Source organism: Mesoplodon densirostris, chromosome 16 (assembly GCF_025265405.1).
Source record: "Mesoplodon densirostris isolate mMesDen1 chromosome 16, mMesDen1 primary haplotype, whole genome shotgun sequence".
In the NCBI taxonomy this organism is placed as follows: Eukaryota; Metazoa; Chordata; class Mammalia; order Artiodactyla; family Ziphiidae; genus Mesoplodon; species Mesoplodon densirostris.
Window position 1 is genome coordinate 24,230,754 of NC_082676.1, and position 26,484 is coordinate 24,257,237.

Consider the following 26,484-nt stretch of genomic DNA (forward strand, 5'->3'; position numbering starts at 1 on the left):
TCTCTAGTAGGTCTGTGTCTTTATTCCTGTCTTACACCTAGGTTCTTCATGACATTTTTTTCCTTAAATTCCATATATATGTGTTAGCATACAGTATTTGTCTTTCTCTTTCTGACTTACTTCACTCTGTAGGACAGACTCTAGGTCTATGCACCTCATTACAAATAGCTCAATTTTGTTTCTTTTTATGGCTGAGTAATATTCCATTGTATATATGTGCCACATCTTTCAAAAAGAGTCATGTACCAAAATGTTCATTGCAGCTCTATTTACAATAGCCCAGAGATGGAAACAACCTAAGTGTCCATCATCGGATGAATGGATAAAGATGTGCTTCTATTATTAATGTCTGGCCAGCACTATCTCCCAAATACTGACTTAATGATCTCTTATGGCACCTGGATTCAATTTCTCTGACCCATCCCCCCACCTCCCCAAAAAAGTTTTGTTTTTCTCTCTCTGACCTGCCTCATGGATTCCCTGGCTCTCTTATCATTTATACTTTTAATCCACTTTATAGGATAGATGAACCTTAGAACATTAGACTGGGAGCCTCAGAGATTCTCTGGGTCTGAAGGTGCTCAGGTGTGTGTATTTTGAAAAACTTCCCCAGAAGATTTCTGATGCCCATCTCAGGTTAAGGACTATAGATTTTTTCCCACCCTCTCACTTCTGTGGTGAGGAAATGGAGTCCCAGAGAAGTTAATTGATTTGCCCAAGGTCATGCAGCTAGAAAACAGCAAAATGAGGACCAAAAACTAGGGTATGCTGATTCCCAGTCCAGTGTCTGCTTTACTGTACGATGATACCTCTGGGGGTGAGGGGGAAGTGGAAATCAACTTCATGGCAGGTTCCTTCTCCCCTGTCTTGTTACCAAAGACTTCCAAAGACCAAGAGGACAGCTTTTCTTGAATCTAGAGGTGTTCCATTTCTTCAGTGCAGTCCCAAGCCTGAGTCCCCTTTATTCAGAATTTCTAACCCAATATGGCAGAGGTTTTCTACTCAACAGGACAGATAGAGATTAAGGGGAAAAAAAAGACAGATGAGAATGCTAACAATGTTCTGAATTTGTTTCTTTTTCCAGCATTTAGAGTCTGAATATCTCCACATCATCTGAATTCGCCTTAGTTGATTTTACAATTATTTTTCAGAGACTCCTCGGTTGTGTTTTTTTTAGGAGTAGAGGGACACCGAGACTGAACCCTGTGCTCGGAGAGGCTGGGCTGGGAGACTAACAAAGGTGGTATTATACTGTGCAAAGCCAATAAATGTATTCAGGAGACACCTAGATGTGTTTCTAGAGGCGGGCATTAGGGGGAGGGGTCTGGTGAAAAGGCAGAAGGGTGGGATTAAGATAAATTAAAATGGGGCCAGCACATTGGATAAGGGGACAGCCTCTTCCTGTTCCCTCCATTGCTTAAGATTTTTCATTCTGCCTCGTTCAAAAGTTAAAAGCAGTCTTGACCATATAACCTCATACCCTCCTGTCCCCCACGGGGAAAAGAACTTAGTTTAAAGGCTATTTCAGCCTGATAACAGCTGTGTTTATTACTGGAGCTCCATCTATGGGATGTTCCTGGAGAATCTCAGACTTATAACTGGAAAAGAACCTTGAAATAATCTAATCCAGAGATTCTCAAAGTGGTCCCCACACCAGCAGCTTCAACATCACTTAGGAACTTGCCGAATGAGAAACTCTGGAGGTAAGGCCCAGCAATCTGTATTTTAACAAACCCTCCAGTTTGAGGGCCACTGCTCTAGCCTGATCCTGTCATTTAAGTGATGGAGAAACTGGCTCTGGGAGAGCTGAGTAAGCTTACGTTAGAAACCAACCGAAGAACAGAACTCGGGTTTCCTGATGGCCAGCTCCTACTGCTCTCCCTGCTAAGAGGAGCAAGGTCTGGCATGGACTAGTGACGTGAAAGTTGAGGATTTCAGCATAATACAGAAACAGAGGTCAGCAATAGTAATAGCTAACAATTATTGAGCACTTTCTTTTTGCTGTGCACTTTATAAGCACCATTTCAGTTTTATGCTTTACAGAAATCTTACCTGTGAAATCCTATCCTCATTTTACAGATGGAGAAACTAAGGATCAGAGAAGTTAGTATATTAGTTTCCTATAGCTGCTGTAACAACTTACCCCAAACTTGGTGACTTAAAACAATAGAACTTTATTCTCATACTTCTGGAGGCTAGAAATCATTTTCAGTAGGCTGAAATCAAGATGTTAACAGGGCCATGGGTCGAGGGAGGAATCTGTTCTTTGCCCCTAAAGCTAGAAAGCTTTAGGTGGCTGCTGGCATTCCTTGGCTTGTGGCCACATCAATCTCTGCCTCTGTGGGCACATTGCATTCTCCTCTTCTATCTGGGTCTAAGCACCCTCTTCCTCCCTCTTACAAGAGTGCATGTGATTACAATTAGGGCCCACCTGGAAATCCAGGATAATCTTCCCATCTGAAGATCCTTAATCTAATCACAGCTGTAAAGTCCTTTTTTGCTACATAAGGTAACATTCACAGGTTCCAGGAATTAGGATGTAGATATCTTTTGGGAGACCGTTAATTAGCCTACCAGTTAGGTAACTGAACCAGACTTACACAGTAAATATGAGAGCCTGGATTGGAACCCAAACTTGCCAGACTCTAGAGCCCATGCTCTTAATCACTACTCTGTACTGCCTGAAAAGGTCGTTGCTAAAAACGTGGTTCTAACATTAGCATTAAGATTTTAAAAGTGTTTACCTCTTCCCCAAACTTGCATTATATTACTGTCATATAACTCAGAACCTGTGAGTCCTGAAGCATCTCTGGTCCTGACTCCAGTTAAATTACTAGAAGGAAGAGATTGTATTTTTTTTCCATTAAAAAAAATGGTGATATAATTCATATACCATAAAATTCAGCATTTTGAATGTGCTTTTCTAGTAAATGCACAATGTTATGCAACCATCTCCACTATCTAATTCTGGGACATTTTCATCACCTCAGAAAGAAAGCCCATGGCCGTTAGCAGTCATTCCCCATTCCCCTTTCCCCCAGCCCTTGGTAACTACTTTCTGTCTCTATGGATTTACCTATTCTGGGCATTCCATATAAATGGAATCACATAATATGTGGTCTTTTGTGTCTGGTTTCTTTTACTTAGCATAATGTTTTCAAGGTTCATCCATGTTGTAGCATGTTTCAGTACTTCATTACTTTTTATGGATAATCTATTGTATGGATATACCCCATTTTATTATCCATTCATCAGTTGATTGACATTTGGGCTGTTTCCATTTTTGGTTTTTTTGAATAATGCTGCTGTGAACATTCATGTACAAGTTTTTATCTGAACATATGTTTTCAGTTCTCTTGGGTATATACCTAAGAGTGGAATTGCTGGGTGGGTCATATGGTATGCTATGTTTAGCTTTTTGAGCAACTCAGATAATTGTATTTTATATAAAGTTATTTGAATTCCTAGTGTGACATCCATTGTTCATTTGTTTATAATGAAATAACATTCTCATATTTTGTAGTCTTAATCATATTTCTCATCTTATTGCCAAATAAATATTTATACCTGCAATTTTTGACAGTAAAGAGAAAGGATGGTGTGGTATAATGGAAGGAGTTCTGGCCAGCCTGGCCACTCTCTGGGTGAGCTTGAGTAAGTCAAATCACCTCACCTCTCCGGGGAGGAGAGCTTGATGATTTCTAAATTCTCTTCCAGACTTAACATTTGCAACTCTGTGAAAGTCTGAAAAGCTAGCCTTGTGTTAAATCCCAGAGCTTGTGTTCTATTTTTTTAGCAGTTAATCATTCTCTGTCTGATTTCTGTTCCCAGACACAAACAAGGTTTTACCCATCTATCCAACCATTTTATTGTGGTCTGCTAGTTTCCAGGTACTCTGCTAGGCACTGGAGATACAAAGATGACAAAGATATGGTCCCTGACTCCCCAGTCTAGTAGGAGAAGACAAACATATAAACAGGTAATTATAATAGTAAGAGATTATGATATTTAAAAATTGCTCTGCCCAGAAGAAAAGCTTGGGGTAGATGACATTTGGTTTATATCTTTTTGGATAAGTGTTTGCTAGACAGGAACATTCTGGGCAGAGGAATGGCGTGGGTAAAGGCAGTGTTCTGTGAGAGGACAAGAGCATGTTTGCCTTTGTTTGGTGGCTTTTTTCCTCTTTCTCCTGCAGCGGTGAAAACAGACTGTCCAGACTAGCTCCATTTTGAGATCCTTCTGTGTGTCCAGTATTCACAGACTCATCGACTCAAAGGTCTGCAAAATAACACATTTTGTCAAAGTCCTGGCCACCTATAGGTCTTCTTCCCTGTTTTTTAAGGGCACTTCAGACTCAGTTTCTGAGTCAGAGGATTCACTGAATGGCTAAAGAGCCTTGATCAAGATTTGGGTTTTCTCCATAGTAGCAGCTTAGTTTGGGCTCTTGAAAATGCCCTTTTGTCCCCCTAAGGGTTTTAGTTACATAAAAATACTAGGAACGTGAAATTCTACAATATGATCAGCACAGCACAAACTAAATTTCTAACCTTTGACTAGAAACATATATGGAAGGCTTTGTGTTTTAAACTGCCCCCTTCCCAGCCTCCTAGGCTTCATGAGAGGTCATTGTACAGCTCTTTCCATGGTCCCTGTTCTCTTCCTTTTTACTGGAGGGCAAAACTAGGGCAGAGAAATAATTTTTATTCACTTCTGAAAGGTTACAGTAATAAAGAAACTCTTGTTAACATCAGAGAACGTTGCAGCCAAGAGTTTTCACAGTCTGGCATTGTTTATTTTACATGTAATTTGGAACCTTCTGCACTCTTAAAATATTGGCACAAAAATGTTTTAACTGTTGAAGTGCCTCATTGCATGCAGTGGTGGTGTGGTGTGAGAGAGGCATCAGGGCTCTGGAGAGCGGCTTGCCCTGTTCCTTGGAAAGAGAAATGGGGTAAGCGTATGTGTATGTGTGCAGATACACATTTGCTTGTGTATATATGAGTCTCTCTGCACTGAGAATTAAGAACTTTATCTGCCCTGATGAACTTCTATGCTTCCCTTGATTTAACAATGAGAATGATGTAACATTCCTGCTTTCCTATTGCCGTGGCTGCCAGAAAGTATAGAGCTTCCCTTATTTGGGTATTTGATATAATTAGTCATTATCCCCTTTCTCTCACACACACTTTATTAACACTTTTCTTTTACTTTTATCCATCAAAGGATTTTTGTTGTTGTCTTGTTAGGTCGAAATTAAGATTTGAAAACAATTGCAGAAGGATCACACGTGTTAAATGGGAAGACTGCTAGGCTGGCGACTGGGCTTCCTTAGTTCCAGGCCCAACTTTCCTTCCAGAGTTTGGAGGACCTTCTCCTTCTGCCATCTCTTTCTTGTCCTGGAGCCTTAATATAGAGCTATATATTAACCTGACCCTTGCTAAGACCCAGGGATTCCCCAGGGCTGACTATGCACTCTAACCTGTCTGGTCTGGGGACAGTAGCCTGTTGCCCCATAAGCTCTTCTTCCTCCAAATCTGGCACTTTATTCCTTAGCCTCCAAAATGGAGCCTTAGCAAACAGAGGCAGAGGTTACCCCCACCAGGTGAGCTCTGCAGAGCTATCTCCAGGCCAGGCCCTTCTCTAGGGACCTCCAGCAGGGGGCTCCTTCCCTTGCAGGAGTTCCACTCCAGCTCTGAGAAAAGGATGCTCTGCTGGTATGTATACCATGACCACCATGCCCTGCTCCCACAGGCTGTAGATTTTCTGTCACAGCCAGCCAGGGGATCCCACACCCTCTGGCCTGGATCCACTTTCAGTGCCCACCAACAGAAGATGAAGTGCTCAGGACCTTGCAGTCTTTCTTTGCTCAGAGATCTCTGTTCCCTTTTGGAAGGCCCTTGCCTTTGGCTTCTTGATCCACAAGAGCGGTCCCTGTGGTGGAGGATCCGGATGTGTACATGCATATGCAGTTTGGGGCTGAGGAGACAGGCCTTTCCCCAACAACCTAGTGAGGGCCCATGTGTCCTGCTCTTCACCTCTAAGGTATGGGTACTTTGTGCTAAACTCTCCAAAGACCTTTTTCGCAAGCAGTTACCTCCCATCACATAGGCTTTGGAGCCAGACAGACCTGGGTGCTAATCCCTGCTTTGCCATAGTGCGGCCTTGAGACCCTGGGCAAGTCTCTTTACCTCGCATTTCTTTCTCTATAAGCCACACATAGTCTGACTTAAACAATATGATGGTAGTGAAGACTTAGCACAGTACTTGGCACATTTTAATGCCACTTGGTAAAATAAGGCACTGTGTTTGGACCTTTTCTACAACACCTAGCATAGGCTGCCTTATTTCAAAAGGATTTGTGTACACATCTGTCATGCCCCACTGGATTCTGACTCGCTGGAGGATGGAGATCATATCTTTCATCTTTGTATCACCCGTTTGCCTGGCTTGGGTCATGCGCATAGCGGGCCCTCAGTCGATGTTAGCTGAACCTGTTAGGATAACTCGGACAGATAGGACAGGCGTGAATGTTTTAGTTTCTCCATCTGAACCTGGGGAAATAGTAACCCCTTATTTTGGAGCCTTTGAGGACAATTTAAAACGATACGTGTGAAGTGTTTGGAGTCCTTTGAAGGGAAGGTACTGGGGAAATTAATGGTGTTTTTGCTGTTCTTAGGAAAGCCTTTGTGGTTCCCAGCGAATAAATTACTTGTAGTGAGTTTTCTAACACCTCCTACTCTGCTCTGTTCACTGAGGCTTTTTAAAAAAAATAACTGCTGTAGTGCTGCTTTGCTCTGACTTATAAAGAGATATAATTTTGGTTTTGGACTTTTGACTCCTTTCTGCTCCCAGGAGAGAAATTTCTGTCGGAATAATAAAAGGTGTAAACTGTGTGTGTTGCCCCTTTTCTGGGCCTTGGGTAGTTCAGCTGCTGGGGTTAAGAATCAACGGGCTTGTGGTTTGTACCTGGTTATGGGGCAAGTAGGAGACGATTCCCATTAAGCACTCCATGGCATTCTCAGTGTCTCCCACACTACTTCTTTTCATCCCTGTCCTATGCCCTTTTGCTAAAATTCTTCAAATTTCACATGAACTCTATTTTCTTTGGTATTTTGAGCATACTTGTTTATGGCTATACCTCTTCTCTTTCAAAGACAGAAGATGTTTATCATCTGCTGTGCTTTAGGTCCCCAGCTGAGTTGCCTGGCAAAGAGGATCCTCCCTCTAGAGGAAACAGGATGAGAAAGTTGAAAAACCACTCACTAGTCTTAGAGCTGGAAGAGCAGGGAATTAAAACTTGGTCCTACCATTAATCAGCAGGTTCAGATGAAGAACCTGGACCAGGGTGTTTCTAAGGGCCCCTTTCAGCTCAGACAAAAATCTGTGAGAAAAGAATTTTCCAACCCTGGGGAGAATTTACAAAAGTGAACAGTAGTTTGCCATACTTCCCACTTTTTCTCCAAGCCTCTCTTGCCCTGTAGCCCTGGATGACTGTCCCTGTCCCTAATATCCTCAGCACAAAGGCCCATGAGAGACTAGAGTGGTTTGGGGACAGATGTGGGTTCAAACATGCTAGAGTAGTCTGGTTTGAAGCAGTGGGTAGATGTGGATGTCAGAAGAATCCCACTTGGTGACGACCCCCAGGGACTGTGTAAAGGAAGTCCACACTGCTCTGGCTGGTGGCCGGAAGCCTCAGTCAGGGCTAGCCCTAGCTGATCAGATTTGCAAAGCAGTCAGTGTTTATATTTTGTGCTGCTTCAGTGGCTGGCAATCTAGAAGCTTGACAGCCACAAGGATAATCCTAATTCAGCCTTTTCCAATTGAGGACACTAAATCCTGGCAAGGAAAGTGGCTTGTTCAGTGTCACATATTAGTAGCAGGGCAGAGATTAAAACTCACTGCTGGTTCATTTTGTTGCTCTTTTCAGTACATCATCCTATCACCTTTGCCATCATCCTGCCACCTTTGCCATTCCCTAGAGCTACCATATACACCTTCCATTTTGTCTTCCTCTCTTACAGACCTCTTTTGGTCCTTTTAAGGTCAGTGTTCCTGTGTCTAGTGCAGTGCTTCCTACATAATAGGCATTTATCAGATGTTAGTGAATGAGTGAGTGAACTCACAGAGTCTTTTCCTAACTCATTAGAATCAGCCCCCTATTGCTACCTTTCCTGATAAACTGACGCTAAATTGTTGATGGATGTTAATAGGATAATGTTTTAATGGTCCCTGATAACATTTGCATTTGAATGGGGGTTTTCTTGTAACTAGTGTCCTTGGAAGGAGGAGTGATTGCAGTAGCACTGGGGAGCTCTTGGGGTCAGGGAGGATTGATGGTGCCCCCACTCCATGTCCTACCACAGAGTAGGCAGCTGTCTGCTCTTTTCCCCTGTGGGTTTAACCTGGCACTGGGCACTACCAGAGGGCAATGGTTCTCCTAAGATCGGGATACCTATGTGAAAGAAAGTTCTGGAAGCCAAGATGTCAGACCCAGGATACATTAGAGCTATACATTGATTGCAGCTGCCCTGGATGTGCTGTGAGTATTTCTGGATCCATTGGTGAGAGAGCTGCAACACTCCTTTTCCCGATCATTTCCCTAAACGCTGGCTGAATGATGCTGTGGGGTTGGTTAGAGCTGAAAGGGCCTAGCTGGAAAGCAAGCACTTCTTTTTCCATGTCAGTTGCCATCTATTTAGCTGATCTTTTCTGAGTGTCAGCCATACGTGCCGTGAACGTGACATCTCTGATGCTCAAAGGAGCGGGAAGAACTACAAGGAGCCCTTCATTAAAACAACCACTCTCAGGACTTCAGTTGTCTTACGCTCAGAACAGGTCCTGACCTCTCACCTGAACTCACCGTAGGCTACTTCACTGGTCCCCCTGCCTCTCGACTCTTCATCTCAGTTCCATCCTGCAAATCATTTAACAGCCTGGCTCATCTTCCTGAACACAACTCATGTCAAGTACTCATCACACAGAAACCCACAACGGCTGCCCAGTGCCGGCTAGGTGTGTGCCATCCCCCTTAACCTGTCCTCAAGGCTCCTTGTGGTTCACCATCATTTTCTCTTCTGCCTGCCCCACTTTTCTTCCAGTCTCTGCCTGTCCATAGTCTACTGTCTCTTGAAATCTTCCCTAACTCATCCAGATTTACATTTGTGTGTTATTCTACCAGTGTGATTATAAATTTCTCAAGTGCAAGAATCATGGGGCGTCCCTGAGTTAACCTCCTTAGGGCCCAGCACAGAGCAAGGCACATTGTAAGTACACAGGAAATGCTGCTTGATTTGATTTAAGAAGTAATTTTGTTGCATTGCAAGGGACTCCAAGGGGAATGAAGCCCTTGAAGTAAATGAAGTAAAGATAATCCTTTCAAAAGTTGAAACATTGTATTGAGACATCTGTGCTGGGTAAAGTGTATTCTGAATAATATTTTTTCTTGATTAATTTTCCTCAACTATTGCCTTGACCCTTTCTTATCTGGCGTGGCAGTGCAGAGCAGAGTGATACATATGGAGGCATGGGGTTTCCCATTTTCCTTTCCTGCAGTCCCCAGATGCCCTGTACCATCATGAAGGGTTCACTCAGTGCCTGCTATGTGCTGGGGACACAGATGGGACCATGTGGCCTTGTCCTTCAGGAATTTGTAGTAAAGCTTCCATCAAACATCCCTGGTTCTGTCCTTGAGTCATTTCCCTACCTTCACGTCGGTGCTTGCCAACTGTTAGCAGCAGCAGGCTCCCACCCTATCCCGACATCTGTACACCAGACACAGGCCCTTCCAATCTTAGGGACCTCGAATGACAGGGTTAGGGTAATAACACTAAATTACTATTTAGCATCCTATATATTTTATTTTGCTTATTGTGACCCTTCCTCCCTCCCTAGATTGTAAGCTCTAGGAGTTCAGGAATTATCTCTCATTTATTGCTATAGCCTCAACTCCCAGAGCAGTGCTTGGTGCATGGTTAGCACGCATATACATTTGTTGAATGATGAAGGCATTACTGAATTCTTTTTTTCCTCGAGGTGCAGCAGCATTATTAATTTGTATGGCGCTGTTAAGGATTGTTTTCACTCATTTATTCCAGGAACATTTTGGTCTCTCACTACGTGCTAATCCCTAAATGCTGCTGGTAGAGCGTATGCCATAGAGAAATGATCTTACAGGGTTTACAATCTGGTCTTTGCCAAGAAGAGAAATGAAGTTGAATCTTTAATAGATTAAGTTCCAAACTAAATAGATGAACAAGGAAGATAGAGTTCACCTGGTTTTTGTTTCATTTTGTTTTGTTTTAGGTGCAGACTTCCTAGAGAAGCTGGCCCAGAGCAGGGTTGAGAGTGGTGGCAGGATGGCACGGGGAACTAGGCAGCCCCCAGGTGCTGAAGGGAGGGACAGAGACTGCCAGGCTCTTGTGTCAGGTGACGGAGTGGGTCAGGTTTCTCACCTCCCTTCCAAGGCAGTGTCACGGTGTTTGAGAGCACGTGGGCACTGAAGCCAGCCTGTTGGGGCTCAGGTCCCACCCCAGCTGTGTGACCCTGGGCAAAGTCTTAACCTCTGTGCCTCAGTTTTCTGTCTGTAAAATAGGGATAGCTATGTTACCTACCTCACCTTACAGCTTTGTAGAGAATAAATGAGCTATCATGTGTGAGACTCTCTGAATAGTACCTGCGACCGAGATAGGTGTTTGCTGTATAAACTTTACTACTTATTGTTAAGCATTTTTATCTCATGTGATAATGTAAAAAGAAAAAAGCAAGGCAATTTTGCATAGTTTGAATGGAAAAACTGAGACTCAGAGATTTGTCTTCTAGAGTCACAAGATGGGGAAATGGAGCTGCTTGGGCCCAGAATTTGCTTAGATTTCAGAGTATTTCTTAGGCTGGAGTGGGATTTGAATACAGATCACTAGAGAGAGCCTCTCTTTAACAGATACAGCATTCCAGCAGCAGTTTTCTTTTTCCTTTATAAAATGCTTACCCTTTGGGCTTCCCTGGTGGTGCAGTGGTTAAGAATCTGCCTTCCAATACAAGGGACAAGGATTCGAGCCCTGATCCGGGGAGAACCCACATGCCACGGAGCAACTAAGCCTGTGCACCACAACTACTGAGCCTGTACTCTAGAGCCCACGAGCCACAACTACTGAATCCTGTGTGCCTAGAGCCCGTGCTCTGCAACAAGAGAAGCCACCGCAGTGAGAAGCCCACGCACTGCAATGAAGAGTAGCCCCCGCTCGCTGCAACTAGAGAAAGCCCGTGCGCAGCAGTGAAGACCCAACACAGCCAAAAATTAATAAATAAATTTATGTTTTTTGAAAAATGCTTACCCTTTTAAGAACATTGTACAGAAAAAAGAGGACAAAAAGGGATTACCCTATAGAGATGGGGTCACTCTCAGAGCTCATAAGGCCAAGCGTCCATTCCGTTTTCAGGGGGTATTTGGACGTTACTCCTTGCCTCACCCTTGGCTTCCTCATTACTTGAGCAGGAGTGATCATATCACTCCTACCCAGAATCCAGGCTCAGCCATTCCCAGGATACTTCTACAAGATTCTATAAACTATCAGCTGAATGACAATTCTGTTTGAGTCGTAAAAGAATGTTGGACTAGGAGTCAGAATACCTTGTTTCTGTAAACATCTAGAGCATTTATGAGCTGAGTGATAATTAGGTGAGTCATCTGACCTTTCTGAGCCTTTGTTTCCTCACCTCTACAGCAGGGAACAGCTTCTTTCTCAGATTACCACAGAGTCAGTATTTTGGAAATTGTATGGTGCTGAACAGTAAGCAGTAAGGAAACAACAGTAAAAGACAAGCATTCTGTGATCCATACAGAACAATGGAAATATCCACTTTATTGTTCGGGGCTATAGATTTTTGTCTGGCCTCCTCTGCCCAGCTGGAGTCACCAGTTAACATGTGTGATTCAGTTAATTAGGGTTTCCCATCTCTTTTGCTCCCTATTACTGCAGAGAAGGAGAATTCAGGTCTGTTTGATAAAAGGGCTTCCAATCTCAAGGTCGGGAAGGGGCTAGATTTTGGATTGTCTAAGAAAATGTTGCTGTCCAGGTAACATGATGTCTGTCTTAAAATCGCTGAGTGGGAAAGGACTCTGACTGGGGTCTGTGAGCTCAGTGTTTCCTCTAGATCCTCTAGGTTGTTTAGATCCTCAGCACCCAGGAAAAGTGACAGTGCCCAGGCTCCATTCACAAAGAACTCTCAAACTTGTTAATTATCCATTTTCAGCTGTTTGGTTATATGTCTGTGCATCTGAGATAGCCAGCATTGATGAGGAGCAAGCATCCTCTAGTTCTCCACTGTCCGCAGTCTGCCTAAACTTAATAGAAAATCATTAAAAAAGCAAAGTTGTGCCTGCAGCTTTTCTGCACTTATAAATACAGTCATGAGGTCCAGGGTGCAATTGGGAGCCTGCAAGTGTCTCCGGAAACCTAGGTGTGTCAGCATCTTCTTGCTGACAGAAATCAGACCTCATGGCTGCAGGTAGAACGCAGAGGACCCAGAGGAATGACAGCCACTGACACGTGGTGAACAAATTACTAGGAAAGGGGCTCAGGCTCCTAGGCCCTGGTGTGCTATACTGCTGCTCTGCTGGAGACGCCTGCGGGCTCAAGCTAAATACACATCTTGCTCATATTACATCTTGTCCAAGTAAGATTTTCCATTACTACAACATAGGAGACATTGAGGGCACCGTGATTGCTAAAACCCTACAAGACTGGTTGTCTACACTTAGCGCTGCCAGGGTCAGAAAGTCATCAGCCTATGATTGCGTATAACTGTTGCATTCTTTTTTTCAGCTGGCATTCAGTGAAGTCTGATTAGGTGTGAGTCATGGCCTCACCTTCTGCTCCACATTCACTTCATAATCAAATCCTGTTGATCTTGCTGGACTTTTTCCTCTTTATTCCTTTCGCCACTTACATTAATTCAGTTTCTTACCAACTCTCACCTGAGTCATTGCAGCAGCCTCCTCTGGGATTCCTGCCTCCGATCCTTCCCCCAGCTTTATGGTTTGTACTTGCTGGGTTACTTTTCTTTTCTTCCCCTTATTTATTTATTAATTTGCTGCGCTGGGTCTTCGTTGCTGCGCTCGGGCTTTCTCTAGTTGTGGCAAGCAGGGACTACTCTTCGTTGTGGTGTGCAGGCTTCTCATTGCGGTGGCTTCTCTTGTTGCGGAGCACGGGCTCTAGGTGCGCGGGCTTCAGTAGTTGCAGCACGAGGGCTCCGTAGTTGCAGCGCATGGGCTCAGTAGTTGTGGCTCGCAGGCTCCAGAGCACAGGCTCAGTAGTTGTGGCTCATGGGCTTAGTTGCTCTGCAGCATGTGGGATACTCCCAGACCAGGAATTGAACCTGTGTCCCCTGCGTTGGCAGGCAGATTCTTAACCACTGGACCACCAGGGAAGTCCCGGGTTACTTTTCAAAAACAAATCTATCCAATAGCACAGGGAACTATATTCAATATCTTGTAATAATATATAATGGAAAAGAATCTGAAAAAGAATATATATAGTTAATTATCCATATATATATATTCAGTAATATATATATATTACTGAATCACTTTTGCTGTACACCTGAAACTAACACAGCTTCGTAAATCAACTATACTTCAGTGAAATAACAGTAACAACAAATCTATCTGTGCAGCTTCCCTGTGCTAAGAACTCTTCTTTGTCTTTCCTTCATGTGGCATTCAGGGCCATTTACAGTCAAACGTAAACTGCCTTTCCAGCTCTACCTTCTGCTTCGTCCTATCATGAGCTCTTTGTTACAGATTTTCCTCTGAGGATGCTGTAGTTGTTCCCCTCTCTGTGGCTTTACACATACTATTTTTTCTGTCTAAAAAGTACAAATCCCTGTCATCCTTTAATAGCCAATATAATAAATGTTACCTCATCTCTGAAGCCTTTGAGCCCCCAGACTCACCACTGCCATTTTTTACATACAGTATGTTGTTACAATCATTTGTATGTCATTTCATATGAGATTACAAACTTCTTGAGAACAGGTTCTGTGTTTTATTCATCTTTTATGCCCAGCATGTACCACAATGCCTAGAATATGGTAGGCACTCAATATATACTTATCAAATGTATGCAAGGCAATGTAGAATTCTGCACCCAGGCAGCTTATGGTCTAGCAAGGAACGTAAATTACTTCATGCCACTACTGCTCAAAATCGAGAAGTATCATGAGAGGCTTTAATATATACATACACATGGTTAAGTCGCAGACTGAAATACTTGTGTGGGAAGAACATTTGTAATTGGAATTATCTTTTATTGTGGTGAAATATATATAACATAATATTTATCATTTTAGCCATTATAAGTATACAATTCAGTGGCATTAGATATAGTCACAATGTTGTGTAACCGTCACCACTGTCTATCATAGGATTTTTTTTTTTTTTGGTCGCACCCCGTGGCATTAATAAGTTAGACTGTTTTCACTTTCCAAATCTTGTATTTAACGACAGAAAACCAAATCCTGATCAAAACTTTCATGCATTGGCACTTGTTTGCAGGGCGTAAGTCCTTTCTTAAACTTGGAAATATCAGCAGAAAAGCACTTCTTAGTTTCCTAATTATTCTTCCATAGTACTTGTTATAGAGCAGGCAGGGATCAAAGGTTTGTTCATGTTTGATCTGTTCACATCAGAGAGTTAGTTGGCTATTATCTTGTTAGAGTGACTAATGAGAGAGGAAAACTCAATTGCCCACTTTGTGTTTTCTTACCCTGGCAATCATGAAGTTCCTTCTCTTTTCAGTCATAAAGTTTCCTTTTTACTTGAAACTGCTTGTGTATGTATTTTGGGTTCTTTGTTTGTTTGTTTTTTAATTTTTATTTTTTTTGGCTGCACCATGCGGCTTGTGGGATCTTAGTTTCCTGACCAGGGATTGAACCTAGGCCCTCCACAGTGAGAGCGGGGAGTCCTAACCACTGGACCACGAGGGAATTCCCTTGTGTATGTATTTTGCCTCCAAATCTAGAACTCTGTGGATGGTAGTAGTGGAACTAGAAGTGGTCTTGAAACTTTTTTCAGTGGAAGAGATTGCTTTGAGAGAGGTGTGGAGTTTCAGAGGCCATGTGAAAATAGACTAAAAGGACAGGAGTTGAACCTCTTCTGGCTAGAGCGGAGTTGTGTTTGAAAACCATGAAAACAGTAGCAGCACGTATACAAAGTTGCTCAACCCCTTCCCAAATCCTTGTATTCAGGGAGCTTTCTTAAAATTTGTAAAAGGTACGTGGGCATCAATAATACAAGAGGTAATTATGACAGGAAGTATTATATCGATTCATTCTACAGACATGTGCTGAGTAGTGTGCCATCTTTGCCCTCAAGGAGCTCACGCTCTAATACAGTGGGGGAGGGGCAACCTGTAAACAGATTATTAAAACAATAATACAGTGCATCTTCCTGGTGGAAATATTAAAAACCATGTGAAGGAAAAAGCAGTAAGCTTTGGGGAGCTTGAAAGACTTCACAGAAAACGGAGTGATTCCTTTTCTATAAAATGACAGTAACACCCCCTTTTTAGGATTATTGTGAAAATTAAAGAGATAACACATATAAAGTTTTTAATATAGTTTCTGGCACATGGTAGACATTGTTAGCTAATGTTATTATTATGGAGAGGTTTTATTGAGTTGATGAATGACAGTATATCCATTGATTGCAAGCAACAGAGACTGCAGCTAATTTAAGCAAGCAAAGGAGTTCACTGGGGGCTAACTAAAGCTCACAGAATGGAAAGGAGAGTTTAACAGCAGGCCTCAGGAAGGAAAGATACAAGGAAGCTCAGGGATCCTAGTATTAGTAATAGGAATTTAGTAATCTCTTTGGGATGATCCAGTTTTAGCTGTCTTTTATCTTTGGATGTTTCTACTCAGAAATGAGTCTCATTAGACTAGCTTGGACTCTGGGCCCCTCTCTGTGTTGAGGGGACATGGTTCTAGGATCAGCAGCCTACTGACTCATATGGAGTTGGAGAGGAGTAGGAGGGCTCTAAGGAAGGGATGCTGAGAGAGTGAGTGATTTTCACCTTAGACAACATCAAAATACTTCCAAGATCTACTGATCCATTGAGGCTGATGATGTAAGCAACCAGGCCAACCCATGGAACGGCCTCTGGGTGTTTCTGTTGGCCATAGAATCGACTGTCCTGGCTTGTGACCAGTGCCAACCCAATGTGATCATTCCAATCTGACATTCTTCATTGAAATTCCTCTGGTTTCTTCGTGTTTATTCTTAAGTACTGTAGCTAAAACAAAGACTCTTGACTATTACAATAATAGAGGAAGGAAAACTTTCTGAGCTTTGTATATTGCATTTCTTTTGATGTATTCAATTATGATTACCTTTTCACATTTCTCATTTATCAGCTCATGATCAGGGATTTGCTCTAGGTCTTAATTATGACCACATAGTCAGACCCTTCCTTCATCCTGTTACTTATTTATTTATTTTGGCCTAGACATGCTACTGTGCATCTGACCTTGTTGAATCTCATCTCAGTTTCTAGGATGATTTTTCAACACTTCAGGGTCATTTCCATTTTACTTTTGTTTTCCAGCATACTGAAATTAGCAATTTTTGCTTATGTGATTCTCCATTTCTGATATGACTCATCAGAAGCAGAAAGGTGTGACAGTGTAGAGAAGACACTAGATTTAGGTACCAGCTGAGATAAAAATTCCAACACTGCTAGCACACAAGCAGGGTGCGACTTTGGGGCAAGTTACTCAGCATTTTTGAGCTTCTGTTTCCTTGTTTGTAGAATTGGGACAACAGTGCATGAGACTTGTCCTGTGGGATACAATCAAAAACTTCGGAAATCAGAGTAGATTAGAGCTATCTCCCTCAGCTGTATGTCTTGGCATGGAAGAAAATGAACTTGGCGTGATAGTTTGATCTTCCCAGGACCTTAATGTACCTCATCAGCTTCTTTTCAAGGTGATTACAGGCTTACTGGTATGTTTGAATGCCTTATTAAGAGGGTAAATGACTATAATTTCCAAGGACAGCCATCTCTTGCTTTGCTGTTTTCCAAGCCTGAGGAAAAGGCTCCTGTGCTTTGTAACCATTTAGAAATTAAGGTTGAGAAAATAACAACCATGTACCTTGTTTTTCAGGACCGTATCAAGCTATGCAGATCTTGAATATTCAGATCCCAAGCAATAAAACTGAGACTTTCAAAACACATAAATTAATAAATAAATAATAAGGAAGAGTATTTTAAAAGGCATTTCAATGTAGCAAGCCTCTCTGGTGCATTAAAAGTTTGAAGTGATTTATTAAAATGAGATGTAAGGATTATCTCATGCCTTGTTTAGGTTGGCTTTTCATCACAGCTGGAACATGCTATACTCATATGTTCACATCATTTTCTAAAAAAAGGAAAAGAAATTGTCCATCTTTTCATATTTTATTATTTTTCCTTTTCTTTCTTCTTGGTATTAACACAGTTTTCTCTGGACCTGCCAAATGCACACACACGCACGCACACAGAGAGTTTTATTTGTTGTATTTTGTGATCATTGCTGAAAGAGCCTCAGTAGATCTTTTAGTCATAATGCGAGTGGGTTACATGCACACGTGTATTTGGTCTCTCCATGTGCCCTTCTCTCTTTCTATCGACTTTCACCCGTTTCTGTGTATTTCATATAATATTGCACAGTGAGCTCATTTCTAACATTAAATTTAAATAGACTGGCTGGGGCTTCCCTGGTGGTGCAGTGGTTGAGAGTCCGCCTGCCGATGCAGGGGACACGGGTTCGTGCCCCGGTCCGGGAAGATTCCACACACCGCTGAGCGGCTGGGCCCGTGAGCCATGGCCGTTGAGCCTGTGCTTCCGGAGCCTGTGCTCCGCAATGGGAGAGGCCACAACAGTGAGAGGCCCTCGTACCGCCAAAAAAAAAAAAAAAAAAAAAAATAGACTGGCTGATGTTCAGTGCACACTAGTTTATTGCCATTCAGTGACTGTAGCCCGTGGTGTTGACATTGCAAAGTGTTGCTGATGTCATTACTAACCCCTAGAAAGACAACTAAAACCTGACCTACTATCTTTTGTGCTGCATTGTAGCCTTATGGTGAATTTGATATATTCCTTATGCTTCAGTCAGCAACTCTAGGCACGCTTTATCATTCACTCATTGCAACAAATCCTTATTAGCCTGCTACTGTTAGCAGCTTTGCCTCAGTAGCCTTAAAGTTTATTCTTATCTTCATTCTCATCAGTTCTTGTGTTACCCATACCAACCTTCTTCCATTCTCCCCTCCTACACCATAATTATACTTTTTTCCCTCCAGTTTACCCAGGAGTGGGGCTTAGCTTATGCTAGAAATGTATGACGTATTAGTAATTGGCCACTGATCACCCATCTCGTAGCCCATCTCTAGCTACCATTGTGATCGGGAGTATCTGCGTTGTGTTTACCCAAGACCATAGTAGCATTCGCCCAGCCTCTACAGGTAACCTGAGGTATAGGGCATACGAAAGGGCAGCCACATTATTCATGGTGTTTGTTCCAACATAGATAAGCAATGGAATTGAACTGCTCTGTATTCTAGTCTTGACCCACTATTTCCTAGCTGTATAACCTTAACCTTCCCAAACACCAGTTTCCTCTTCTCTAAAATGGGGACAGTAATAACACCTATCTCAGAGAGTCACTGGGAAGGATTAAGTGAGCTCATATGTATAAAGCTCTTAGCGTAGTTCTTGGCACATGGTAAACAGTGAATTATGGGAACTGTTTCTGAGACACTTTTGTAGACTGGGGAGAGAGGAGGCTTTTCAGAAGATATAATTTGTAAGTTATGTCTTAGAGGATAAGAAGGAGTTAGCATCCCAGTGGATAAAGAAGGGAGAGGGATTCCTGGCAGCAGTGTGCCTGAGAGCTATAAGAGAGCATGACATGTTTGTGGAAATTGCACATAGTTTACTCTGACTGAGGGTGAGATAAAAGTGGGGAGGTGGGAGGAGGTGAGGCAGGAAAGATGACCAAGAACAGATCACGAAAAACCTTACAGAGCTCACAGAGGAGTTTAAACTTGATCCTCCTTCAGACCCTCCGTCCACATAATCTGGTTCCTCTGTTAAGCAGTCACATAAATGTCTTTAAGAGCAGCAACAGGGAAAAGGGGAAAGAGGGCAGTGAATTGGCCTCAAATGAACTGGCATCTCTTTAAAGCAAATATTCTTCCTTGAGAATACTACATTAGTTAAACATGTGCCTTGCAAGATTCGTTATTGCTTTACTTGTGTTCCCCGTTGGTTGTCTCATTCATTAATCTACTGATTAGTAACCCTGAACTCTTGTATGCCCCCCTCCCTGACCATTTTTGCGTTCCCTTTTTAATATACTGTGCTGTTCCCCCTGGGATGTAAACTCCAGGACCTGTCCCTGGCCTGCTCATGTTTGTTTTCTTTGCCCCTTATGCCTGCCTCTGCTATAACATCTGTAGTATGTGTTAAGTAATCCTTAAGGTAACATTTTTATTATGTCATAAAAAGTGCATGGCAAATGTATTATAACTTGTGGACTTTGTTTAAAAATGAACGGATAATTTATTGAGTGTGCCACATGGGCCTTGCTCCCCTCCCCATGACAGCCGAGACTTGCTGCTCGTTTAGCCTCGCCTCCTATTGAGTGCTCCCACCCTGTGACATGCTAGGAAAGCAGACCCATGGTTGGCTAGAAATGACATCATAGTTTATGTACTCAATAAAAATTTAATTAAGTCATTACAGGAATTGCAGTCATCATTTAACCCTCTGATTTCTTCTGTTTAGTTTATTATTAAACATTCAGTAATACCAGTCACTAAATCCTGATGGCTTATAAATATCTGCATGAATTTTAATAGCTTAAATAAATGGGAAAATATGAGTAACTGATATAAAAGGAACCTTTTCCTTGTGGTGGTGCTACATGTATGGGTTTTGTTTTGTTTTGTTTTGAATAGATTTTTTAAATTCATTTATTTATTTATGGCTGCGTTGGGTCTTTGTTGCTGTGCATGGGCTTTCTCTAGTTGCGGTGAGCGGGGGCTACTCTTCGTTGCGGTACGAGGGCCTCTCATTGCGATGGCTTCTCTTGTTGCGGAGCACAGGCTCTAGGCACGCAGGCTTCAGTAGTTGTGGCACACGGGCTCAGTAGTTGTGGTTTGCGGGCTCTAGAGCACAGGCTCAGTAGTTGTGGCGCATGGGCTTAGTTGCTCTGCGGCATGTGGGATCTTCCTGGACCAGGGCTCGAACCCGTGTCCCCTGCATTGGCAGGCGTACTCTTAACCACTGCACCACCAGGGAAGCCCCTTATGTATGGGTTTTTATTAAAAAGCAAAGCATTATGGAAAAGATAAGAGTTTAATCAGAGAACAACCCAATGCTAACCGGGGAGAGTTTCTCATCCGGTTTGTCCATCTATGTATTCATGGGCAGGGTGCTCCGTATGGCGTTATCTGGCAGTGAGGACACAGAACCTGCGCACCAGCAAACAAAAGCTTAAGTGAGGGAATGAGGTCCCAACAGAGATTCACCAGAGGGAATATCCAGCTCCCCTTGGCTGCTGGGCTGGCTAGAAGGGCCCTTCAGGGCGAGTCCAGTAGTTTAGGAAGCTGCTCTCACCCTCACCTGTTGCCTACAGATCATGTGTCTGCACTGATGGAGCTTCCACCCTCTTCCAGGAAGGGTCCTTTTCATGATCTAATCCAGCCTGGGTGATGATATCTGAAAACCATTTCTAGCTGTGGCAGCTTGCCATCTCTCAGCTAGAGGTGAGGGGGAGAGGCAGCTTATAGGTCACTGGAGTTAGAATATAGGACCAGGAGGCAGAGGATCCTGGCTAATAAGGAATTCTACTCCTGCTCTCCATTCTTTCTGGGCAGTAGCCAGCCAGAATGCAGGTGCATCCCAAGAGGAGAAAGTATGTTTGTATGTAAATGAGCCTTGTTGGAAAGCTGGAATTGAAATTTGCAGATTAATGTGTTGGTGATCTCTGGAAATGCCCTGTAGATGGTGAAATAGGGAAAGCATTTGTCCAGAAACCAGGTTCTTGTGACCTGCAGAACAAGTCCCTTCTCCTTTTGGGTCTCAGTTTACCATTTCCTCAAAGGGATGAGCTAGGTGATATCTGAGGGCCCTTCCAGCTCTAAAGCTTACTGGCTTGATGCAACACATAAGCCAGCTCTGCTGAGCAGGTTCAGTGAATGCTTACCTCTGAGAGATGCTGCCTTTGTGCTTGACTTCTCTGACATTGTCCTTTTGTGGCTCTGGTTCTTCTTGCACAGTTAGGAGAACGACTAGTATGGGAGTAGGGAGAGCCCCAAGATGGGCATCAACAGATCTGGGTTGTAGTCCCATCCTCTCATTACAGAAGGTATTAACTCTAGCTCTGGCTTGTTCCTTGACTCTTCTTTTACCTTAGCCCATTCTGAAAGATGGTGCAGTAAAAAGTTTGGAAGTTCTGAAATTTCAGAAACATGGAAGGTACTCAGCAGTAAAAAAAAAAAAAAAGGAAACAAACAAAAGGATATTATTGGATAGAACACACTATCTGTGGTACTCAGGCCTTGTGAGGATTCAGTCATCAGCATGCCAGTCTTAAACCCTGCTCTGACCAGGCCCTGGCCTAGGTGTCAGGGGTGCTGAGATTCATCAGACAGAGTTTCTTATGACCTTTGAGCAGCTCACAAACTAGTGGGAGAGGCAGGTACAAAAGCAAGTCTAAACTGTGTTGTGCCCCCAGGAGAAGTGTAGACAGAAAGCTCTGGGAACACAGAGGATGGATGGCTATTTTGGCCTAGGGTGAAGGTGGGGTGGGAAAGGTCATGGATTTCATAAACAGCTGCATCCAATCTCACATTTTCCAGTCTTGAGCTTCACAGTTCTCTTTCCCTTTTTGAAAATTGTCCACGACTATAAAGTATTGGAGCTGGTTGTAGTTTTATATAAACAAACCCGAAGGTATTACTCATAATTCCTTGCATTTGCAGAGCACTTTGCAGCTTACCAAGGCGTTCAGTGTACATTGGGGAGTGAATGAATGAAGGAGTGAATGAAGTGCATGCTAATTCATTTGCTCTACAAACCAGCTCTCTGTATAGGGCATTGAAAAGACAAGGACAGGGCTTCCCTGGTGGCGCAGTGGTTGAGAGTCCGCCTGCCGATGCGGGAGACACAGGTTCGTGCCCCGGTCCGGGAAGATCCCACATGCCGCGGAGCGGCTGGGCCCGTGAGCCATGGCCGCTGAGCCTGCGCGTCCGGAGCCTGTGCTCCGCAGCGGGAGAGGCCACAACAGTGAGAGGCCCACATACCGCAAAAAAAAAGAAAAGACAAGGACATAGACTCAGAGTGGTTACTTGACTTGCCCAAGATCACGTCCTATGTATACAGCAGAATTATGACTTGAACCCAGTTTTCTGACTAAATCCAGATCCTTTCACTACTCCTTTCTGCCCTCCTTCAGAGACCAGTTATGAACCACAGGATGAAATCATTCAGTATTTGATTTATTATCCAAAGTAAAATTATCTTCCTGCAGGCAGGAACCTGATGGAATGTCAGGCACATGGACTTTGGTTTCAGACTGACCTGGAGGATTTATCACTAATTTGCTGTGGGATCTACAGCAAGTCACTTCACCTGTCTGAGTCTCAGTTTTCTGTGTCTATAAACACATGACTATAGTGTATCTGCCTCTCTGAGCCCCGGTGACAGTTAGAGGAGATGATGTCCATAAAGCATCTGGCCCATAACAGGTGCTCAGTAAATGGAGGAAATGATGGTGGGCAATGGTCATGGTTGTTAAGCACAAATCTTATTCTCCATGTAAAGTTCCAGATGACTTCGGGGTGTTTCTAAAACTTGTCAGTTTAAATAGTCAACGAGTCCTTTCTATGTATTACACATTACACCAGGTTTTCTGCTGGGATCCCAGAGAGGAATGAAATACGGTACCCTTTCCTTTTGCATATTCCCGGAGGTCAGAGTTTTATCCTATTGAAGAGATTCCTTGAACTGCACTCTAGGTTCTGAAGGCTCACTGGCTATTCTCTGAGAGGAGTTCTGCCTGAGTCTCCACGGTCTCACTGGCATTGCATTTCTAAAACAGTCCATTCATATGAACAGTCTTACTTCTTCAGCCCGTCTTATTCTCCCCTCCTGTCCACAGCCTCAGGGGCCCACCTTTCTCCTCAGCATCTCACTCACAGCCCTACCTCTCTTCCTCCTCTTCCCACCTCTGACCACTTCCTTCTTTTGTCCTTTCACTACAACAAGCTCCTTTGAGTAACCCTTAAGACATTTCCTAACCTGGTCCCAACCTACCTTTCCAGTGTTCCTGCCCATTCACCCTCCCTGGCACTCCCTGTTTTCTTTCCTGCCCCTGCACTTTGTACAGCTTATTCCCTGTGTCTAGAATGTCCTCTTTCCTCCCCCCAGCCCTCTCTTGTCAGACCCCTCCTCCTCTGAGGTCCACTTAAACATTACCTCCTAGAGAGTTCTTCCCAGCCCCACCAAGTGGAGACCATTGTACTAACATGTATTTATCACTCACCACCTTTGGGATAGACTTTGAGGCAGTACATTGCAGTGTGATTATTGTCTACATGTCTGTTTTTACTAGACCGTGTGCTACTCCCGTCAAGAAGCGTTTCTTTTAATTTGTGTTCATAGTATCTAGCACAAAGCCCGGCGCGTAGCTGGGGCTCAGTTCATAAAACTGAGTTACTGCTTTGTATAATTTGGGACCAGCATCTAAAAGAAGCTGTCAAATTGGGGAGAATCCTGACAGATCAGGGAAATGGGGATGGACTGGCAGTTTGACCTGTTAGGGGCCCTCTTTCTCTGTTCTGCTAAGTTAAGAGCATACTTTTTGTTTTTTTCCTTTCTTTTATACTTTTGTTTTTGCCATTTTGTTTCCGTAGGTTAATTCCTATATCCTGAAGAAGAACATGATGCTTATGACAAATAATTTCTATGTGGCAATCTTGGGATATGATGAGGTAAGCTTATTTACCAAGCCTTAGGCAGAACAATGGCCCCCCCCAACAAAGGCATTTGATGAGAGCCTCTGAGAGAAGCTTCAGGGGCCACCATCACTGCCTGCCATTATGGCTTAGTATTTTACTGTTTCCTCACCTTCACTGACTCAGCAACTAGAATGAGTGTGCCCAGCAGTTTGCCTAGCACTTGAGAGAGAAAGCACTATGCAATATGGTCAGAGCATTTATTGAGTGCCTGTGCAGTGCTGGATGGAGGGACAAAGGCAAATCAGTCACAGTCTCAGCCCCAGATGCGTTCAGAGAGAGGAAGACATGCACACATCAACATCACGGTCAAATCACACACTTTTTTGGGGGTTTAATTATAAAAGCAATACATACTCATTTTAAAAATTCATAAAACTGTGCATAAATGATTGAAATAAAAAATAAAAGGGCCTTTTCCTCTCCTGCCCAATTCTCTGTCCCAGAGGAAAACTTTGTTAATAGTTTATTGGGTGTCCTTACAAGTGTTACCTGTGCATACACAAGCACCTATGTATTTATTTTCTTCATGCAAATGTAAGTTACACTGCATATACTGCTATTCTGCAACTTGCTTTTTTCACTGAGCAATATATCTTGGGTATCCTTCTACATGAGAACATTTAGATCTATCTCATTTTTTATTGTAAAATTTACATAACATAAAATTTACCATTTTTAAGTGTACATTTTAGTGGCATTAAGTACATTCACATTGTTGAGCATCTCCAGGACTTTTCCTGATCTTCCCAAATTGAAACTCTGTACCCGTTAAACACTATTCTCCTATTCTCTCCCCCACCCAGCCCCCTGGGAACCACTCTTCTACTTTCTGTCTCTATGGTTTTGACTACTCTAAGTACCTCATATAAGTGGAGTCGTACAGTTTTTGTTCTTTTCTGATCAGCTTATTTCACTTAGCATAATGTCTTCAAGATTCATCCATGTTGTAGTATCTCTCTCATCTTTTTCTCCTCAACTATTATAGAAATTTCAGACACGTGGAAAAGGCAAAAGAATGGTGTAATGAACCTGTATGCATACCACCAGGATTCATCATACCTCCTCTTTTTAACAAACCATGTGCTTTTATATTCATTTTGTGGTTACCTTCAGATTTAATGCAAGCATCACCCCTTCTGGGACACAGGCCCAAGAGCTTCCCCCAGGCTCAACGCCTTCTGCCCTTCCTGGGCTCCACAGCACTTGCTGCATTAGCACTAACTGTCACCCCACTGGGTGAGGATTTCTCCTGTGTAGTTGCAGTGTCTACTCTGTATTTCTGTTGCCTGGCATGGTGCTTGGCACATGGCAGGTGAAGAGTGAAGAAGGGAAGAAATGCATAAAGGATGAAAGTAAGAAACTAGAGTTCGGGCTGGAGGAAATGTTATCAGCCTGAAGATAATAATCAAAGCTAGGACCTGAGCTTACAAAAACATGAAGTTAAATGATTTGCTTAGGGTCATAGGACTAGTTAAAATGGAGGTTTCCCAATTCCCCATCTACTAAATATCCTCAGTTATAAGAGAGCAATTAAGTCTGCATACATCATTAATTCAATATGAGCTTTGTGGGGTGGGAATTGAGAAACACTGCTTAAATCTATGCATCAGTTGTTAAATTAGATACATTCTGATTGCAGAAACCTTATAGTATATAAAAGAATGAGGCTTAGAATTGAAGAAATACAATTTTCTTTCTCTTAGCATTTGTTTGCGGTCTTCGTTGCAGATGGCTCCGTTGTTTCCTTTCACCCACGTTAATAAAGATGTTCTGTCCCCCCATCCCAAATCCATCTTGGCAGAGCCATCTTAGAAACATGCTTGAGTGCAAGAGTCACCTGGGGTGCTTTTAAAATCTAATTATTGAGAACTGCACTAAGTATTCCCATTCAGTGGGAGTGGGGCCTGGTGTTTCAACAAGCACACCAGGTGACTTTTCAGAGTGGGAAAGTTTGGGAAATAGACTAATTACCTGGGACACTTTAGAAATACCATTATTTGGGCCCTGTCCCTCAGAAGTTCTGGATTTAACTGTAGGTGGGCATCTGTAGTTGTAAAAGTTCCCCAAGTAATTTAAAGGTGTAATTCTGGAACAGTTTTTCTTATATTTTAGTGTGCATGCACATCATCTGGAGTCCTAGGTAAAATTCAGATTCTGACCCAGCAGGTCTGAGGTGAGGCCTGCGATTCTGCGTGGCCCACGAGCTGTAGGGGACGTGCAGCCATTCTGCAGGCCACACCGGGAGTCCCAAGGTTCTAGAGCTTCTAGAGCTGTGCTTTCCAGTACTAGCCACATGTGGCTGTTTTGATTTAAATTCATTAAAATTGAAAATGCAGTGCTTTAGTCACGCTGGTTACATTTCAAGTGCTCAGTACTTGTGTGTGGCTAGTAGTGGCTACTGTGTTGGGCAGTGCAGCTGTAGA

General features: G+C 43.0%; 1 protein-coding gene across 2 annotated transcripts in view; it reads left to right on the forward strand.

Annotated features, from left to right (window-relative positions):
- The window catches only part of LOC132476335 (ubiquinol-cytochrome-c reductase complex assembly factor 1), a 94,614-nt gene that overhangs the window by 58,322 nt on the left and 9,808 nt on the right, over window positions 1–26,484 (forward strand). For both annotated transcript variants that reach the window (XM_060078223.1, XM_060078224.1), the window contains one exon: window positions 23,957–24,034. In XM_060078223.1, coding sequence (XP_059934206.1) covers window positions 23,957–24,034 — 78 coding nt within the window. The remainder of the gene's footprint in view (window positions 1–23,956; window positions 24,035–26,484) is intronic.